The following is a 21,488-nucleotide window of genomic DNA, read 5'->3' as shown; positions in this document are numbered from 1 at the left end:
CACATGCAAAGGCTCGGGCCGCCCTAAAACAGCCCACAAGTTCCTGCAGTGGAAAACAGCTTATTAATACTGGGTGGAGCAGAAAAACCAATGGTCTTATCAATAACACTAATGATGGCTGCGTTGTCTTTAATTATCCCATTGGGCCAGCATGCATTCTACCAGGACTTATTCAGGATGATTCATCTGTGTGCTTTGGTTAAGGATTGTGGAGAAATTTATGTAATGTCACCAAATAACATAATAGAATTTGTTCAAATGGCCTGTTTGTGTCTTCACTATTAACTTTGTCACAGCTGGGTGGGGAAAAAAAAAAAAGACATGGGTCACACATGTCCCACAATGTGTCTGGTTTGATATCCGCTGGGGGCTTTTGTTCCAAGTTGCACAAACCATAACGGGCTTTTGATTTAGATGCAGCGGCTCAGTTTCGCTCCAAAGAGGCCCAGTGAGTGTTTGATCCAGTCTTCCCTCTGAAGGGACACAAAGCCATGTAGGGGGGCCACACATGACCAGAGGAAACATGTGATACGAAAGTCATGACAGACGTTCTCACAGTTTTTGTTTTAATTTGTCAAACACAGCTGTAGGTATGTAATAACAGTGTTAATTGGTACACTGTGTTGTTGTGGGAAAACATTAATGTAATTATAATACATGTGTTTTTTCTTGTCAGAACGTTGGATTTGAAACATGTCAATTAAAATATTTTACATAGAGCTATTAGGGAACAGATAGGAGTTGGGCTTCCACAGAGGAGAGAATAGCAGAGACGATTGGCCTATACAGTAAGAGACAGTGAAGTTACACTTTTTGCCACTAGAGAGAGCTACTTATTCACCTTTACTCTCTACAGCACACAGAGAAAACATGAGCAGCCCATTTACTGCATGAATGTGACATTTACCAGCTTACCACACGACATCATTTTTTATGCAGAAATTGTAAATATATAATAAAACTGCCATTCTTTGTGCATTTTAGAGGTTTGATTAAGCTGGTTCAGGAAAACAAGTTTATAGATTTTAAAGTGTCTGCTGACAATGTGACTAAATGACGCCTGAAGATAAATGATCCCATTACTGTCATGGTATGTAAAACGTTGATTAATTCTTAATATTTCTTAACGTTGCTTGATTCTCCCTTAATGTTGAGGGTAAGGCCCTCTAAGACACTGTAAAACTACTGCATGCTACACAATGGCAAGTTGTAATAATAATTCAGCTACACATGTTGGAACTATTCTGTAGAAGAGTAGGGGTATGTAAAGCTTCCTCCTGCAAGCTGATAGGATTATTTTCTTAGGTTTGTTTGAAAATCTGAATCTGTGTTTTTGTGATGGTTATTTATATACGGCAGTTTCAAAGTGGAAGTTGTCAGCCATGGTGTTGACTGCTTGTTCTAAATCTGATGTGTCTTCCAGCATAAAAACACCATGTGGACATATTAATAAGTTTTGTTGTTGCTGTTGTTGTTGGGTTTTTTTTTTTTTTAGCTATATTAACTTTATAAGGAGGTCTTTAAAGTCTTTTCATGAAATGTGCCTGTCTCCAGCCAAAAACCACTTACATGCTTTACCTTGATTATCTTGTTCATATGGTCGTCGTCACATATGTTCGTATTTGAATTTTCTCTGATTCTTGTCGTCTTCTCCATACATGTATATGCACTACTGCAGGTATTCCTGACTCTGGAGCTGCACAGGTCTCATCTGAGGGAACTACTCCACCAACCTGTCTAGTCTTGAAGTTCTGTTATTTGTTGTCTGATTGTCTCTGCTACCCTTTCCTTCTCCCTACCTGAGCCTGGTTCTGCTGGAGGTCTCTTCCTGTAAATAAAGGTCATTCCTCTCCACTGTCACACGGTATGTGCAGCGTGCACATAGTGAATCTTTGGATTTACTAGATTTTAGATGAATAATTTTATTCGGTCTTAGTTTTTATTTTTAAATCCATCAGGTAATTTATTTGAATGTATGATGTTGCAGGTTCTTAGCCTTAACTTCTAAGTTAGTCAGGAAAAATGGTATTATATATAATATGGGATTTTAATCTTAATATTAAAATTAGTCATGTAACTGCATTTTAGATTAGCATCAACTTTATTATTACAATAAACTGTACAAATACTAAGACAGCAAAATGCGGTAGTATGTCATATTAAATATGCATTATAAATAACAGCGTTTTTACTTGATTTGATAATGCATTTTTATTTGTTTTGCATTAATTATTAAATACTAATATTAAAAAGATGAAACAACTATAAATCCTCTCCGACGTCGATTACAAAAAACGTCATCGTCGCTTAACCACGTGACCTGATGGGTTCGTTTGTTAACAGTCTCTTTCTTATCCCGACATAAAACGACGCCACCTATCAACATATCCCCATTTGCACAAAACCAAATAGCTCAAACTGAACTGAAAGCTGCTTTAGAACACATGATATTGACTCGACATCGCCAGAGTCGTACATAATCGTTTCCAAAGACAACGCTGCTGGAGGAGAAGTTACGGAAACTCTCAAGCACCACCCACCTTCACTAATCGGTGTGTCCTGAAGACCAAAACGAGCGCCACCAACATAACGCGGGAAACGCTGTTGTGTTGGTTCAGTGTTGTCCACCGAGGACCAGCCGCCGCGCTAATCCACATATTTACAGATACTGTTGCCGGGATCAGTAAATGTCTCCAGTTTGCTGCCGCTCAGCTCTGACCTGATAAAGTCCACCGGAGCTCCGTCCTCCAGCTGTGGCTGCTCGGCCCGCATGAAGTTACCCGGAGGAGCCGTCAGTTGTATGCCGGTCCCCGCGCTGCTCGTCAACGTCTCTGTAGCCACCGAGCAGTTGTTAGCTCCGACACAAAGAGAGGAGCCCCGCTAGCCGGCTCAACACCCAGCGCATCTGTCCCGAACAACATGGAGGCGTTTCAGAAGGTGGAGAAGATAGGAGAGGGGACGTACGGAGTGGTTTATAAAGCCAAGAACAAAGTGACCGGAGAAACTGTTGCTCTGAAAAAAATTCGTCTGGACGCGTAAGTTCACATCACACCGCTGGTTTCCGTCAGGGAGGGAGGCCGAGCTAAGGCTAACGATGCTAACAGCAACTTTCACTGAGCTGCAGGTTTCATCAAACTGAGACACACAGTAAGAGGCTCCGTAACGGAGAGACTCGTATTTATCACCCGGTAACTCCTTACAGACGCTGGGGGGAAAAAACAAAGACAATAATATAACAGTATCACATGTTTCTTATCAGTCAAGTAAAGTCACAGTGATTTATTTAACACAAACAACCAATTTAAGGTGCTTTCAGAGTAATTTAAATATAAGGCTAAAGACCCTACAATTTTCTATTTAATACAAACGATCGTGATTTATTTAAATATTTCGATTAGGAACCTGCCATATATTATGTACAATACAAATTAACCTGACCAATTAAAATATTAAGGATCTCATTTTTATATTCTATATAAATATTCTCTATATATTACAAGATAACCTGTCCAACGTATAATAAGGGGTTTTTTTTATCCCTCACTTGGAAAAATTCACAAATGTTAATGTTTAAACCCTACAATATTATACTTAATGGAAATTTGTCTAATAATATATATATCTTAAATACACCCCAACCATATTGTATATTCATCAAATTACGTGAAAAACTAAAGCTAAAACCCTTAAAAAATAACTAAACTTTTTTTTTTTTTTGGTGCAAATGTACATACAACAAATCCACTGACTCCCTTTGAGCAGCATATTGTTGATAGTGAAGAGAAGAACTGTCTCTAGTAGAACCAGACCCAGGGAAGGCAGATATCTGTTTATGGCGAGGGTAAAGAGTAGCAGAGACAACTAGATGTCAAACATGAGAATATAAAAAACACGGGACAGGTTGGTGCACCTGTGTAGCTCCAGAGCCAGAAATACCTGCAGACATATTCAGGGAGCGAGAGGACAAAACATACTCTACAAAGGAGAGAAAATGCAAAGTTAATAACATGCAGTAGTGTATGTAAATGCATGGAGAAAGTGACAAGAATCACAGAGAATTTGAGGATAGACATGTGAAGACAATGATATAAACATGATAGCCAAGGTAAAGCATATTGGCGAGAGTGAAAGAAAAATGTGTCTCTTTATGAGACCTGTATTATATCTTTATGTTTAGCTTTATTGTACTTTTATTACATCTTGTCCTGTTTCTTATATGCCTTATTTGTATCTAGCTGCTGTAACGTGAACATTTTCCCAGTAAGGGATCAATAAAGTTTTAAAAGAATAACCATAAAATCAGGCGTCCAATCACAACAGAACTGCATGATCATATAAAGATCTGAGAGTGGGCATGAGTTGACCAGGCTCAGGAAAACTAAAAGCAAAGGCGAGAAAAAAAGGCGAGACTAGCTTTTTTTTTTATTTTCTTTAATTGTCAACAATGAAGCAGAATTGAATGTAGAACAGGAGGCTGCATAAGGGCCTGGGTGTGGTCACCGAAAAAACAGGTCGCCTTTGGATTTTCCTCAGGCGTGCTGAGATGACTGAATGTGATGAGTATCTCAGTGACCTAGCGCCAGAAAACAGAGTTAACAAATTAGTAATGTATTGTGGAGCTAAACCATTTTGCTGTTGAAGTAATAGATGACCTTTCAAAGTAATGCATCAGTAAATCCATCTATTAAAAATACTCATATTTGACATGTAGTGTTATATAAAACATTTACAGCCTCTTTTTTATCTGCCTTAAAAACGCTATACATACAACAGGAAAAAAAACCTACAAAAAGTGGTAGATGTCCTAAACCCAAGATGAATCCAAGGAATGTTGGAAATCTGTTACACACACTATGTTTCTGACATTTTTCCCAAGTTTACTTTTTGTCTCATCTCTATGAATTGTTGGAATGAAACTATCAAAAATCACTTTTTGGTTGAAATGCTTCCACTTTACAATAAGACACAAAGACAGAGAGTCACTTCATGTGCATATCTAAATGCAGCTCTGATTGTTGGTTAAGTGCATTCTACAAAAATATTGAATACTTTATGGAGGCATGCTTAAGAAAGGTTTATATATTTGTAATAGTCAGTTGTGCCAGTGAACAGACATTACCTGGGCTTCAGCAGGTGGCATCAGTGAGTCACTCTGTCCAGTGTTTTCTGACCTTTGATGCAGACCGCAAGAAGCAAAATCACTGGTGTGCTTTACCAGTATCTTGGCTGTTTTGTTTGCCGTCATGGCAGTAATGTCGCAGTGAGATATTTTTAGGACGTAAGTGTAAGAGAGACTGGTTTTGTTTCTTCAACCAAGCTGGACAACTTTTCTTTGTCTAAATATGATNATAATTAAAAGATAATTAAGATAAAAAAGATTCTATGTATTTGTTACAGGGTCAACTATCTGTTGCGACCTTTTTTTTTTTTCAGTTTTTTTTTTTTTTTTTTTTTTTTTTTACTAAATAGTTCAAATGACATTTATTTAGTCTGGGATAAGTGAATGATTTTTTATTTTGCTGTGTGTTCCATTCAGGGAAACTGAAGGTGTACCAAGCACAGCCATTCGAGAGATTTCACTCCTCAAAGAACTCAGTCATCCAAATATTGTCAAGTAAGTGCCTGATGTTACAACAACATCTTAATCCTGCTCACAAAGTGCTCCTGTTACTTCTGCATGTCAGTTTTTGAACTAACTGACCTGTTACCTGGTTTCAGATTGCGAGACGTCATCCACACCGATAGCAAACTCTACATCGTTTTTGAGTTCCTTCATCAGGATCTAAAAAAGTTCATGGACTCCTCCTCAGTCACTGGTATCCCGCTGCCTCTGGTTAAGGTACTTATCACTTCAGATTTGTCTTGATATCTTTCAGAAGTTGAAAGTATGTAAACAGGATGCTTGAGTTGACTCACCTGAGTTCTTTGTGTTTGTAGAGTTACCTTTTCCAGTTGCTGCAAGGCCTGGCCTTCTGCCACTCTCACAGAGTTCTTCATCGAGACCTGAAGCCCCAGAACCTCCTCATTAACGCTCAGGGTGAAATAAAACTGGCTGACTTTGGCCTGGCAAGAGCCTTTGGAGTACCTGTCCGCACATATACACATGAGGTAAGACGTGCACCTGCCCTGCTCATCCATGTTCATCCCGAAAGTAAACGAGAGAGTTATATGATTTCAGCGAGCTCTGATCTTGCTTCCTCTGAGTGAATTGTGTCCTCTGGTGTAGTCTCAGTGATGCAAGTTAATGGTATTGGGAAAAAAAAAATCTTTTATCTCTTAGCTCAGTGCATGCTAAAGCTGTTTCAGAGGAGTATTTGCTTTTGCTATTATGAAATAACCCTCTTAGTAGTTTTTAGGCGTTTTTTTGCTCCCGTCACATTTCTACTCACCGTGGACTCATTTGTCACTAGAAGGCTAGGAGCAGAGAGAGCTCAACAATGTCTTTTCTACAGTATGACATGGTTATTATGGCATAAATCAGTAAAGTGAAAACAGTAAAAAAAAAAAAATTTAAAGTTTTAATTTGTTTCCGTACCTCTGCTCCAGCTCGATGTAAACATAGCCGGCAGTTCAGCCAAAAAGTCTCTACATTTTTGTCATGTGACTATTAGGCACATCTGAGTCGCTAATGGCTCATCTGTTCGTTTGTTTTTTTGTTTTTGTTTTTACAGAACCTGCATAGAACAACTAGTTTATTTTTTGCTCATTCATAAGTAAAACCTGTAAAATGCAGCGACTTTGATGAAATATCACAATTTTTAGGTGAGATTTGGTTGTTTTTATCGACAAAAGAAGAAGGTTGAACCCTAACCCTCTGACTGAGGAAAGAACGAGTAGCAGTTTTAATCTTTTCAATCTTGTGAGGATTCACATTTAGAAACAGCTAGATTTAGTGTTATTTTTCTGAAATGGATCAGAATATGCACCACATCGATCATCAATCTGACTTGCAGCCTAGAAATTAGGTTAAGGATTACATTCCATTGTTTTACTACCTCCCTAACATATTTCAAGATCAGATGTTTTCCCTGCTTTAAACCCTGTATTCTGCTTGATTTATTTCTTTGGAAAATCTGTATTTTGACAAAGTTGCTCCTGTGATATTTTATCAGGTGGTAACGCTTTGGTACAGAGCACCAGAAATTCTCCTGGGCTGCAAATACTACTCCACAGCTGTCGACGTCTGGAGTCTGGGCTGCATCTTTGCTGAAATGGTAATACACGCGGTTTTTATCTTCCACAAGAAACAAAGCAAAGGAAGCATATATACGATGCACAATGTAGCAACATCTAACCAACCTCTCTGTACTGTTCTGGCCACAGATTACCAGGAGGGCTTTATTCCCCGGTGACTCAGAGATAGACCAGTTATTCCGAATCTTTCGCACCCTGGGCACACCTGATGAGACCGTCTGGCCCGGAGTCACATCGATGCCTGACTACAAGCCATCCTTCCCCAAGTGGGCTCGGCAGGATTTAGCCAAAGTGGTGCCTCTTCTTGATGAGGATGGAAGAGAACTGCTCGGAGTGAGAACATTTGTGATTTATTAATTCATAAATAAATCCTGTCACGGAGGATGAGTCTGTTTGTGTGTAACTAGTGAGCAGATATGAGTGAAGTTTGGCCAAAAACATTGGCACATAGAAGAGGTGTTAAGTTTAGCATCCAAGAAGCTTTTGATAGATTTTATTGCAAGAATTGACACTCCCTTTTTTTTCACACTAACTTCTGTGCCCACTGGAAAGAAAACAATCTGGAAAACAGATTTCATGATTTTCTGGCAGCGTTTGTTTTGATGAAGATGTGGAAATTGCAGATTTCCTGCCAATGAGATCGAAAGTGAACTGTCTTTTCCACTGAAGTACACAAAGTCTGACTGTCTTTGTCTTTTTGTCTTGCAGGAGATGCTGAATTATGATCCAAACAAAAGGTTGTCTGCCAAAAACGCCCTCGTACATCGATTCTTCCGTGACGTCACCATGCCACTCCCTCATCTGAGACTCTGAGTTGCGCACAGGATCAGGCTGTTTTAACGCCGACAATATCTAAGCAATAAAGACCGTCTCACCATGCAAGCACGTCCATGACTGGAATGGACAGAAAACGGATCACTACAGGATACGTTAGGTTCTTCAGCACCTACAACAAGCCCTCGAGGAGCTCACGTCCCGAGAGTTTTGCTGGTTTTTCAGCCACGTTGTTGCAACAGTTCTGAGTGTTTAACTGTAATTTTCAATAATAATCATCAATAATATTTTGGATATTTATGTGCCACTGCCATGTTGGATGTAAATGTTGTTTGTGATTTGAGATGGGTTTTACTTAATGCCAGTGGGATATGTTTATTATAGTTATGTGCCATTAAATTTCCAAATTTAAATGGTACGCTGGCTTTAAGATTTCCACATTCAAGTAGGCCTTTGCTTAGAATTAAATATAACTGAACCAGTTTGTGGGTTAGTGCAAATAACAGACGCCATGCTTCGTAAGACCTGAGCAGTAAGTTGATAGAGTGACAGCTCTGATCGTCAGCTGATGTAAAACAGTTGGTGCTAAAAGAAAAAGAGATTATAACAGCGTTCTTCTGTTTTGATCCTCTAAACGTTTTGGCCCAATGTGTCTCCACGTGATTTTATAACTGCACCTTTTGTTTGCTTCCAAATGTTTATTTGACTTTCAGGTTTACAGACCAAACTGAAGTTCTGATGTACAAAAGTCCTTGTTGTAATTCAGATTTTACAGAATTGAATGTGCTGTTGCATCTTTCTTACTCTAGATTTTATCCAGACTTATTGAGCTGTTTTTATAGATTCAGTTTATTCACAGTTTAAGAAAATAAACTTGTTTAAAAAAAAAAATGTTACTAGTTTTACTGATGCATTCTAATGTTAACGTACGTGGTCCAGTTTTTGTTTTCGGCATCACCAGAGTCTAAAAGTCTGGAGGCAAGTGTAGCAATTATGCCAATTATTCAAGGAGACTTTTGAGACTCAAATATCAGAATCAAAGGCTGTCTGGCGTTGTTAAATCAAAGTATTGTCACACTTCATTAATCATTTCTAGTCAAACACACAGTTCCACTTACACAGCTGGCAGACACATTGGGTAACTTGTGATTAATGGTTTTATCAACCTGCCAAGTTTTCAAAATGTGCTGTAATTTTGTCTTTCAGTCGTGTGAAAAGGAGCCATTTATCTTCCTGTGGCATCAAATGAAGTAACAGTTAAATATGTGTAATTTATTTATTTCATGCAAACAAATGTAGCTTTCAAAGCTTGGGCAATTATGTTTTAAAATTGGGCGACTCAAGATAAATATTAGTGTTCTCAAGGTCACTGCTTTTAGTGTAGTAACTGCCGACAAATCCGTCCGAGCAACAACTAGCCAGGGTTCACTGACTTCGTGCTGCACATACATCCAGTTCAACCAACAGACTTTCAACTAAAGACGTTGTTATTGGTCACGCCAAAGATGTCACGCTAGTAAATACAGACAAGATCACCATCGAGGAGTTAACAGAAAATCAGAATGGCGTGTGCATTTCTGTCTGTCACACTCATTTCATTCTCCCACTGGGCGTACCACAGTCTAAAATCATAAAATCCAACGTAGCAGCTGTAATGTGTGTTGATATTTACATACTGAACATAGAAAAAGACAGACTGCTCGTTCAACACGTGTAGTTGGCCTTTTATTCTCATAATGAACAATAGAGGAAATACATGAGAGTGGGAAAATGAGCACAATTAAAGCAAACATTAAGAAATTGATATCTTATATTCCAATATAAATTAATAAACATCATATGAGAGGCATAATTGAAATAGTGGTGCTGTTAATTTTTTGATTTCAGTTAGATAAAATGCCATAAAATACATATGTGCTTAACTTGTGGGAAAAGTACATGTAATGCATGAAGAGAGAAACATAATAGTGCCAGCCAGCTGGCAGGTTCTCACACGTTTCCTAATATCCTGGTTAGATTTACTGCAACTCTAAACATCCCTGCTACACTGACAATAATGTGGTTTATGTGGCACTGGTTTTGTATTTCATCAATCTGCACGCTAGAAAAAAAGATAAATTAAATCTGAGTCATAACCTAAGAAAATGTTAATTTTATATCCAGTCTACTGAGCAAGCATCTACTTTATACGCTGCATTAACATAGACGCTACACAAATAAAGGACACATGAGCAGTGGGGAATACGGTTCCATGAATGTGGTTCATTTTGAACAACAAACAAGTACGCACTATGTCAAGCACCCAGCAAGGCTATAGAGATGTATGTTGTAGCAGTTTATTCAGACAGCAAAATGATACGTGAAGCATAAAATGAACAGATCTTGTGGTCCATGTGTTTTATATTCATTTACATGTGTAGGTGTTGCATATTTGTATAACATTTGTGCAAAAAAAAAAAAACAGAATATGGCATAAGTGCTTGAATCAACTGTAGAGACGTACATTACAAACAGTAGCACATGAGATCACAGGTAGTATAAGTACAGTAAATGTGTTCCAGTCACAGAAAACATAGTCTAATTAGAAATAACCTTCATGTGACACCTATTTACAATCGAGCACTTCTAAATATTTGTAGTTGACCTAACAGAACACACCAGTATTTTTTTTTATGATTAGCTCATTTATTACAAATAGGGCGGCTACCAACGTTTTTTTCACTGTCAATTAATCTGTCAATTGTTTTCTCAGTTATTCAGTGAGTTGTTCGGTTTATTGAACGTCTGAAAATTGTGAAAAATGACAATTAGTGTTTCCTTAAAGCCCAAAGTGACCTCATCAGATGTCTTGTTTTGTCCACAACCCGAAGATATTCAGTTTACTGTCACAGAGGAAGATAGAAACCAGAAAGTACTCACTTTTAAGATCTTGGAATCAGAGAATTTAGTGTTTTCCTTAAAAGAAAAAACAAACAAACAAAAAAAAACCTAAGTCAAACCAATTTGTAATTCATCAAAAATAGTTGGCAGGTAATTTAAAAATGAACAATTAATCAATTATTTGGTTAATCGTTGCCCCTTTAATAAGAAATCACAAGTTTGTTGTAAAAAAAAAAAGCTGCTGTAACAGACATATATATATATATATATCTTCATAGTATAAAGTGACTATTAAATACTATGCTAAGCTATAAAAAATGTTGCCAATTGTGACAAACCCTCTTTTAAAACAATAAAAATGCTGCAGTGGTTCTGATATTTTTGTGTATTTTCATTGTACTTCTAAGGATTCATTGCTTCCAATGTGTGTCAAGTGTAATGGCAGACTCATGAAACCTGCTTGATTTGTGCAGCACAATAGCTATTGGTTCTTCTGAAATGTCATGTCATCTTTGTGACTTCACTAAAACAGTTAGGACAGGATACAATGATGGATCTTTGAAAAGAAAAAAAAAAAAAGCAGACTTAGAAGAGTGTGTGAGCTTCAGCAGAAGGTAACTGTCTTGCTCTTTTTGGTTCTTGAAGAAGTTTCACCTTCAACCAAGAAGCCTCTTTAGTTCTATGTGACTGATGGGAAGTCCCAGATTTACACTGTCAGCCTGAAATCACACAACCCATTAACAGCCCAAGATCGACATGCCTCGAAGTGTCAGTGATTGTGAAACTGTTAGTTTAGGGTTGATAATGATGGTGAAACCTTGCGGGGATGGATCTCAAGGCTGCGCTACAAGTAGCTGATAAGTGATGTTGTAGATCCCCTCCTCTGTTTGGAGATGGCTGTTCCACTTCAGCTGGCTTCCTTCACTTCTCTCTAAAACCATCTGTCTTTGGAGTCCAGAGTGTGAACGTTGCTGTTCTCAAAGGATTGTCCATTATACTTCAGATGGACGTGGACTGCTGAGTCTTGGCTCTCCTGTCTTGAGCCATGCACAGTTGTTTATTGGTCTGTGCACTCCTCACTACATTGTACTGCATATGCAACATTTCCCGTTGTGTGTGTGTGTGGGTGTCTTATGTTCAGGGAGAATCAGATTTTGTCTGAGAGTGTTGCTTGCTCTGAAAGAGGGGTAAAGGAAGCCATTTATGTTAAACTGGAACACCAATCTTTAAACAAACGAGGGGGTTTGCGCCACCTGTCAGATATTTATAATACAGTCTTAAGATATCTTCCCAGAAAGTTTTACCATCATTAACATCTTAGGTAGTTCCCAAGCCTGGCAGTTTCACAACCATTCAAACCTCGAGGCATCCGAGTCATACGCTGTTAATGGGCCATTTGCAGTGTGATTTGAAGGCAATATATATCTGGGACTCTCCATCAGTCAGTTAGAACTGGAGAAGTGTCTTGGATGAGGTGTGGTTCTAACCTGGATGACTGATTTAACAAGTGACACATTCAAACATCTGGAATTCGACAGCATGCATTAAAAATGGTCAGAAGCAAGGAAATATTTGGATTGATATTATTTAGATCAAATATCTAGTTTCTTTTTCATGATAAGCTTGTACAGGATCTGATAGCCGTCATCCCAGGCGTAGAGCAGCTGCTCCTGTGGATTGTACTTCAAACTGGAGTGAGATCCATAGCGTTTTGGAAAGTAAACCAGCGGTGCTTCTTCGTTGGTCACCATGCCATTAACATCAAACAAGCACTGCACTCGTGAGCGACCTGGCTGCTTGGTGTTGTACGCTACATACAGAGTGCCACAGATGACAAAAGCAGCCTCTGCATTCTCTCGCGGGCAGTTTGTGTCCCACATCTGCTCAATGTCCAGAGAGTTGGTGTCCATTTTAGCCAGAGAGATGTGCCTCTCGTTTTCTCGTGTGGCGTATATTGCCCACAGACCCTCCTCGTCCACAGCCAGGTCCAACACTGTCTCTGGGGTGAGGCCGTACACCGGGACATGGTCCTGCAATGGAAACACCGCACTGTCCATCACAGAGTTGTTCCTCATGTCATATTTAACCACCGTTATCTCTTCCCCCTGATTGATGTAATACACGTTATTTTTGTAGACCACATGTCCCGTTCCCGTCCAGGCAGATGGCAGCTTCAGGTTGTTGGACAGAGACATGCCCGGTGAGCGGGTAAAGTCGTGCACAGTCGCAAACTCGTGGATGGTGTCTTCATCTGTGCCATTAAAAATGTAGACCTTCCCAGAGGCCCTGCTGGTGTCTTTGGTCCACATTCCCTTTTGCCCTCCAACTCGCTTCAGGATCTTCATGGCTTTTATGCTGGAGATCATGTCGCTGCAATCTGAAAGTGAGAGTGGGACAGGCTTTACATGACGGGGGACACCTCTCCAACATTTTAACAATGTTTATATTTAAATATTACAAATATCTGAACTATTTTTATCTATGGTCCTCACGGAATAATCTAAAATTCTCATTAGATTTGGGACACACATTCATGGTCCCCAGAGGATAAATCCTGATGGCTTTGTAGATAATCAGTTACTCTGGCACTAAGCTGTCACCTCTTCAGTGCATAATCTTATTGTCCATTAGATGGACTGGCACAGAATTTGTTTCTGTATTTCCCACAGTTTGAATCCTGATTACCTTTTGACCAAATGTCCACTATTGAACGACAACCAAGCGGAAACTTTACGGTTGTGCCAAAAACTGCAGTTCCATGAATGGCCACATGAGGCTGGTATCAAAAATGAGTCAGTACAGACCCCCATGTTACAATGCACAAGTTTACAACACAATTAATCATTTTTACAGCCTGGGACAACCGTACAGGGATGAATTTTTATTTTAAAAATTGTAATAAGCCTTTAAATTATGCCTTATTAAGGGTGTGGCTGCTTTGAGTGACAGGTGGTTACCGTCAGAGGACAGACTACGGTCCAGAAACATTTGCATTGCCTGCTTTAGCTTCACTCACATTGCATCTCTTTACTTATTTTTGGATTAGCCAGAAGTTGGAAGAAGTCAGGCATAGCCAAGATGGAAATGGCTGGAGCCTTTACATTGAACTTCTCCACCATTCTTCAGGGAACCTAAAATCTGACTCAAAGGATGTAGGAAGTGGACATAAGCCTCCCGTTGGCTGCTCATTTCAGTTGGCTTTGTCCTTCCCCACAATGAAAATTTCAAGTTCTGTTGAGGATTTGGATCGTACACTAAGGCAGCCTTGCAAGTTTTTTTTTTTTTTTGTGAATTATACATTTTAATGACAGTGCTCATCTTCCTGAGTGCAACTGTTTCACCAACAATTCCACCCGTCACTATTTTGAGTGAACACTGAAGCCGCATCCTTCTCTTTGCCCTACATACAACAACTGTGATTGGTTTAGAGAAATTCAGTCCTTTTTTTCCAACAGTGAAATGATAGTGTTGTGCAGCTGACCATTATGTTCTACAGAACGGGTTGTGGAAGCAAGACGAGGGACACCTATGAGGAGGGTTAATAGGAGGGTTAGTTCGCCCAACTTTATATACAACAACTCATCACTTGTTCTAAGCATTACACATACAGACAGGTGATAAATGAAAAGAAAAACCTGAACCCTTGATAATACAGTGGGGGGATTTGTTGGTTCTGGGAGAATTTTGAAGGTTTGGAACGACTTGTCCCATTAGAGAGAGCAGTCACTACAAATCAGTACAAAGTTATTCTGAGCAATCACCTTTATCCTGTGTTGGGACATTTCTACGCCGATGAGACTGTTCTCTTCCGGATCACATCCATTGGGTATAAGGCATCACTGACTATAAAAATGATGTGAATCATATTCTGTAACCATTACCAGATTTCAACCCAGTTTAACACTGATGGGAGGTTTTGGACCAACATGCTAGACAGTACTCTCCACCACTACCATCAAAACATTAACTGAGGGAACATCCTTTGTAAGAATGGCGTTCATCCATCCAGTAGAGTTCAGAGACTTAAAGGATCAGTACTAAGAAGCACTGAAGCTGTTCTGGAGACACATGGTGGTCCAACACCTTAATAAATTACTTTTTGCTGGTTTTACCTTTGAATTGTTGCCACTCCTTATTTGTCCAGTTCTATCGTTTTCTCAGCTGCAGCTATAGATTGTTTTTAGCGCTAATGGACCTTTTTCACTGCAGATATTTTAGCCCGTCTCAGCAGGGAAAGCACAGGTGGAATTAATGACAACTCCATTAATTGTTCCATAGAGCCGTAACAGGGAAGCAGCATGCACGAAAACTTCCCATCATTATTAATACACCCGTGCTTTCCAACTGTAACAACTCAAAGGATCTACTGTTCGCATGCCCACAGAAGATTTTCTTCTTGTCCGTTTATCTCATGGAAAACCCACCAACATGAATTTATCCAACTAACAAGTGTTGTCTGTGAGGTCTGGCATAAATCATTCTTCACTGTGGTTAATAAACGTCTACTTCAGTGGACCACAATGTTACACTTGGTGACATCTTTCTTTGGTTTACTTGAAATCAATCCCACATGTGCAGTCCTGTGGCCATAAATTCTCCAAATCTGCTATTAAAACAGTCTCCAACATACACTGCTTCCTCTTGTTTGAAACATGTTTGCTAAAAACTACAACGTCCAGCAGTTTGGGGACATTACTTAGAGTTCTTTCTGAGCTGTTTGTGGGCAATTTTCGTTAGTGACACCAAAAAATTGCAGTTTGCTAAGGATTGAGAAGTTTAACTAATGATAAGTGTAATATGTTACGTTTTAATTTTTCTTAAGTATGCACATCATTTCTTTAACTTACAGTGTTTATTCTAATAAACATGAAGGAACATCATGACCCACCTGATAGTTTTAGGTATTTGGCCTTCTGCTTCTCCTTCACCAGAGTCACCTGCTGCTCTATCAGCTTGTCGTCCACGTCCACACATGGCTGAGCTCCGTTCTGAGTCTCCAGATAGTCCAGTTCCCGCTCAACCCGGTCCACCCTCGTCCCCACGCCGTCCAAATTTATTCTCAGCGTCTCTTTTTCTTTGTCCAGGTTCTCCAGCTGGGAAACCATTTGTTGCTTTAGCTCCCGCAGCTCTGAGGCGTAGCGGGTGGTCTGTTCATGCCACAGAGAGATCCTGTCCTGTTGGTTTCAAAAGGTGATTAATTTTATCTGAGACTGGAAACAAGAAGAAATGGTCAGACATGTTTCCGTCTGCCCCGTATTTCAGTGTGAGTAATATATGGATGTGTGGGTTGTTTTTTGTTTTTTTGTTTTTACAGTGACCGTACATGGATTTCTCGAAAGCAGACAAGGCCGTAATTTTATGTTCTTTTCATGCTCAGTAAATACACTGTAACAGAAGGCCATAATAAGAAGGAAACACATCCTTCAAACAACCAGGTTCAGCCCACACGTGGCAAGTATCCACCCTGCTCAAGTGGGTTTTAGCAAAACGCTGAATCCCATCACTCACTCTGCTGGTGCTGCTCTGTAGCACATCCTGACCTTTGACCTCACTGTGGAAGAAGGAAAAATATCCTCTCCTCAGGTGATCAGACATGAGCTTACAGAAAAATACTGACTGAACAATGTGGATGTTGAATATTTTGAAAGCTTAGTGTATTAAGCAGTGTTTAAGGCACTATAGATCTGAGAAAGGATCACTTAAAATATATATATATATTTCAGACAAATTAAGCCACAATATTAAAATAGAACTGAATGAGAAAATCTCCAGAGTAAACTATTAATGTTTGTTTAGTCAGTGCTCTGAGATATTAAGTGAGAGTATAAGTGTATTCATCACATTTTTCTGACATTAGTTCCTACCAAAATATCATAATAGAAAATATAATTTTGTGATGCCAGTGTTATGCAAGTCATCTAAACAAAAAACTTTTTAAAATGATAGAATTCCTTAAAAACTACTCTGCTTGACATCATATATGCGTGAATAAACGTCTGAGCTGTATTTTTCCCTCAGAACCCAGACAAGAAGCTTACAGTCCCTATACATTTTAAAGAGCTGTATTTTCCAGTATTTTCCCCCAAGATTTACCCACATCTGCATTCCATTGCCTTTGCCGTGTCCCTGGAAGTTTCCTTTCAGAGGGACTCTGGAGCGCAGGGCTCGGCAGGGAGGTAAAGTGAGTCTTACCTCAATAGCAAGCAGCCTCCGCTCCAAGTAGTCAATCAGTGCTTGGTGCTGAGCTGTGGCAAAGCAAGCCAAAGTAACCAAGACAACGAGTCCCCTCATTTTGTGTCAGCTCAGTCCCTTTTTAACTCCTGTAAAATCTTGACTGGAGTTCAGTGAGAGTGTGCAGAGGAGCCAGCAGATTCCCAGAGGTGGGCTGGAATGTTTTACTAAGCTGTCTGGGAGGAGCCTGAAACATCTGGTGGAGATGGAAGCACACAGGCTTTGAGATGGACAAGACAGTGCCGCTTATTTCTACATAAACTCTTACCTGGTTGACATTTAAAAAAAAAAAAAAAAAAAAAAAAAAGCTACAGCAGCATATGTTCCCGTGCTAAAGTTACTGTTTGGCTTTAAGAGGGTTTGACACATCTTTTCTTACACAGGTCATTAATGTGGCACTGCACCACAAGTGACGTAGGAGGAGGCAGGAAACGAAATGTGAGTTGGAGTCAGGAGTCAGTGAGGCACTGTACTCCTGTAGAAAGGGGAACAAATCAGTGGCAGTGGATTTGAATTAGAATGAAGAAAAAAAACCAACAACATCAAATTGAAAGAGTAATTTGTCAATTTAGTCCCTCCTCAGTACTCTGTACTTGCTGGGAAGAGTTATTGTCCCTTTGCCCTCTGTGCAAAACTGTATTTTAATAAATAATTCACAATAATAGTTCATTTGCAAAAACAGATAACTCCATTTTTGTAGATTTTCAGAAAACTTTTTTTTTGTTGTTTGCTTGAGATAATATTAATCAAACTGAAGTTGAGTGGATGTGACTCAGTAGAAATGACATGACAAAAATAGAGTTTTTAAGTTTCATTGATATTGTCTCAGGTAGATGATGGAAAAGTGGGTTTTCTGAAGGTTTGTGAAGATGGAGTTATCTGTTCTTGCAAATGAACTCTTCAATTGTTACTTGAGGCCTCAGTAGACAGATCAAGTGGATATCTTCCAAAATTAGTGTTTTTAAATCAAAGGAATCAACTGTGTAAGGAAACACAAAGAGCAACATCTGTGCTAAAAAAGACTGCATCTGGAAAATCTACTGTAAAGTCTTGACCTTTAAAGACAGGTGGTGACATATTTGACACAATATAAATAAAACTGAACTAAATTACATTTTGTCACATTGTGTGTTTGTCTGCTGTGTTTCCCAGCTGTAGTAGCTCCAACAGTAGTAATGATGCCCAGAGCAGAACAAAAACAGCAGTTAGAGCTCTGAATTACTGGGAATAGGAAGGAAATAGTGCTAAAACTGTCTGCCTTGTAATTATATGCCCACCTTGCTTTACAAAAGCTAGATTATGACGCTGAACAAACTTTTCCAAGAGGTTAGTTTTACAGTTTTTCCAGTTAGCTTTAAAACGCAGCCCAACACAACGTAATTAGTGTGTATGTTGTTGTATTCATGCTATAAATAACACCTAAATCTTCTTGCTGGTATTTTTTTGTGTGCCATTCATTAAATTGCGGCCCTCTCATGTCTGTTACATAATGTCCAGTAGAGACACACATGGAAAAGGTTGTGAAAGTAAGATTTTATTTATTCTGAGACTGAGAAAGGAAAAGAAAAAAAATTTAAAAAAACACATGCGTTTGCTGTTAAAGTAGTGCAGTCATCTTCCCCCAGCTCATCTGAGGTGGTAAATGGATTTTGCTAATCAACACAGTATTGTTCTAATTCAGTATGAACTACAATGGAATTTATTTGCATGTTCATATTAACAGAAGCGCTGCTGTATGTGTCTGCACACAGTCCACTGGCACCATCTCCACAGACAGCAAGATGGCTTTCATTATTGTATTAGTCAAAGCAGAGTCTGTGAAAGATGACATCTGTTCTCTACCGCTCAGGCCCACATCTATCCAACAAGTATTATTTATGGCAATACAAGTGAGAAGTTTGAATATTCTTGTATATCTATATTTAGTTATATGCAGTGTGGCTGTCTGGCAGACTGGTGACCTGTCCTGGGTGTTTCCTGCTTGCCCAGAATCTGGCAGGATCGCAGGATTACATTCATAGTTTCAATGTATTTAATGATAATATATTCAAATATTCTAGACTCGTGGCAGAATTCATGCTTCGAACAGATTTATCTGATCTTTCACTACAGATTGAAGGGCTGGGTTAGTGTTGTACTTTGACAAAGCTGAGATGTGGTGCATAGTGTAAAACTCAAATGTACAAATTAATGCAACAGATGCTGAAATGCAATAATATAATGTAACACTAGTTTTGTAACAACATTGTGTAGCACTGTTATTCTTTATTACTTTTTATGTACAATTCATCACATTGTGTCTCATACAATTTGGGTGCCTGTCAATCGTGCCATATCTGTGCATGTGACAGGTGCACATAATCTTTATTATTACTGTTATCTTTATTCTACTGTTGTGGGTTTTTTTTAAACTATATTTGAGGGGGTTACTGCCAAAGTGGGTCAAACCACATTTACTAGTTTTTAGAGGGGTTTAAAATTTTGTGTTGCGAAAAAAAAAAAAACATAGTTGTTGGAGGAGTCACTGTATGCATCCAAAGATGTTTCAACACCATCCAGAGATAGAAACAACCACTTTGTGACGACTTATTTAAGTTTTCATATTACCTTTACTTTTGCTGAGTGCGTAAGCGGACCATACCACATTTTCTACTTTTTGAGAAAAAAAAAAAAAAAAACGATTCAAGGTTCGTCTTGCTGAACAGCACTGAAGAGTTTACATGACTCATCATAAGGAACTAGAGATACTTTTGAGGACCATGGGGTACAAACATATGCTTGGTGGTGGTTAATTACATTTTTATTTTACCTTACCATACCTACGAGTTGAGTTTTCACGGGGCTTGTCCGCCATCTTGAATCAACACATGCACCTACCTGCGCCCGCGATATGATGATGGTCAGCAATTCCTGTGGTTTGGCCCAGTTTGCCACTAAATTTTCATGCCAAAGCCCTTATGGGCCAAACTTCAAAGTCGCCTTACTAGTGAGCTGTTGGTTGGACCGCTTTGCCACAAACTAGTAAACCATAAACACTTAACACATGAACACAAAAAACATAAAAAGCATAAAACTTGACTTTGGATTTTTTGTGGTTCGGTACATGTGCGTTTCGCGATTGTTTTTCGCGTTCACGAGTAACAGCGTGTTTTCTTGCTCTCCAGCGTCTCCTCCACCGGCCCCAGCATCCAGCCTCTCCATCCCACTGCGTCAGCCATTGTTCTCCTCCACGGAGCAACGAGCCTGGAATTCCTTCACACGAGCCCCGCACGGGAAGAACACCACATGAGCACGAGCACAGGAAGATCGCCAAACGAGCACAAGCACGGGAGACCACCGCACAGATGACTGCTCGGGAGATCACCCTCCACCACGGCACCAACGCACCTGCCCCGGATTCCCTCACCTGCCCTCCAGTGTCTCACACACCCTGGTTCCCTTGAATAAAGCCTGTTATTCCTTACCCCGCTCCCTTTTCGTTTTGTTCATTTTATCTTAAATATCTTGATTCGAAGTGCTCGTATGAGTCAGTCAAAAACACTGGATCCTATATTTCCAATACGTAAGCCAATAGTGTCATTTCTTAAACTTTTTTCCTACTTTGTTAATGCCCAAGCAATTCAAACTTTGCTCTGCTCATATACAGTGCAGACTTATTGGTACATAGTTGTCTCTGAACCAAAATTCACATTGATCATCTTGACAGTTGGACTGCACACCACATGGGTACAAATGCACTGAGCAGCAAGTCTCTGCTTCAGATCTCAGATGGGAACTATTTGCTGCATGTCATTGCCCTACTTTCTTCCCCACATTTCCTGTCTCTCTCCATTGCCACAATGAAATAAAGGCAAAGAAATTCCCCCCAAAATACTTTAAGCAAAGGAAGGTTACTGTCAAGAGCTTCAGAAAACTGAAATTCATGTGTAAAAGTGGTGGAGGACCCATTGACGAACAGCAAATAATAAAACTCACTAAGTTAACTTTACTAATACCAAATCAGCAACCACACAAAGCCCAGAAAGATGTATATATGTGTGGATTATCTGAAAACAAAGCAGGTAATATGGACGTCTACACCTCCTCTGAGCTCTAGTCTGCTCTTCACCTGTGGATCTTTCCATTCCAGTATACAACCGAGTAAAATATGTCAGTGTCGTGCCAGTGAACCTGATTTGTAAGTAATTTCCTCCTAGCAACAGTACTCCATTGTACAGGGCTGTAACTCATTTGTAAATCTACCAAATCTGCTCTGAAGCTACGTGCAGGGTTGTGTATGTAGATGAGATGGGCTCTACCACTAATGCTGTGGCTGCTGTTTGGCTTTACTACAACTGAAGGTCTGTTGTGCTGCTCAGCATTTACAACATGGTTATTCTGCCGCTCTGATGTAGTGTGAGGCGTATTTA

At 39.4% G+C, this 21,488-nt stretch overlaps 2 protein-coding genes across 2 annotated transcripts; one reads left to right on the top strand and one right to left on the bottom strand.

The window, feature by feature from the left end:
- The first annotated feature begins 2,593 nt into the window (after nt 1–2,593).
- cdk2 (cyclin dependent kinase 2) lies at nt 2,594–8,859 on the top strand. Its single transcript, XM_008284706.1, has 7 exons — nt 2,594–3,035; nt 5,537–5,614; nt 5,719–5,839; nt 5,938–6,108; nt 7,113–7,214; nt 7,324–7,527; nt 7,903–8,859. Exons 1-7 carry the CDS (start codon nt 2,920–2,922, stop codon nt 8,005–8,007), a joined length of 897 nt encoding a protein of 298 aa, XP_008282928.1. The 5' UTR covers nt 2,594–2,919; the 3' UTR covers nt 8,008–8,859.
- An 821-nt stretch (nt 8,860–9,680) lies between these two features.
- On the bottom strand, nt 9,681–17,197 carry olfml3b (olfactomedin-like 3b). The gene is made up of 3 exons (XM_008284705.1): nt 17,041–17,197; nt 15,737–16,022; nt 9,681–13,225 (listed from the first exon to the last, which is right to left on the bottom strand). Exons 1-3 carry the CDS (start codon nt 17,137–17,139, stop codon nt 12,441–12,443), a joined length of 1,170 nt encoding a protein of 389 aa, XP_008282927.1. The 5' UTR covers nt 17,140–17,197; the 3' UTR covers nt 9,681–12,440.
- Between the last annotated feature and the right edge of the window lie 4,291 nt (nt 17,198–21,488).

This window comes from Stegastes partitus, unplaced genomic scaffold (genome assembly GCF_000690725.1).
Source record: "Stegastes partitus isolate 25-593 unplaced genomic scaffold, Stegastes_partitus-1.0.2 Scaffold368, whole genome shotgun sequence".
NCBI classification, from domain to species: Eukaryota; Metazoa; Chordata; class Actinopteri; family Pomacentridae; genus Stegastes; species Stegastes partitus.
Note: the sequence above shows the minus strand (reverse complement) of the source record. Positions and strands in the feature narration are given on the sequence as shown.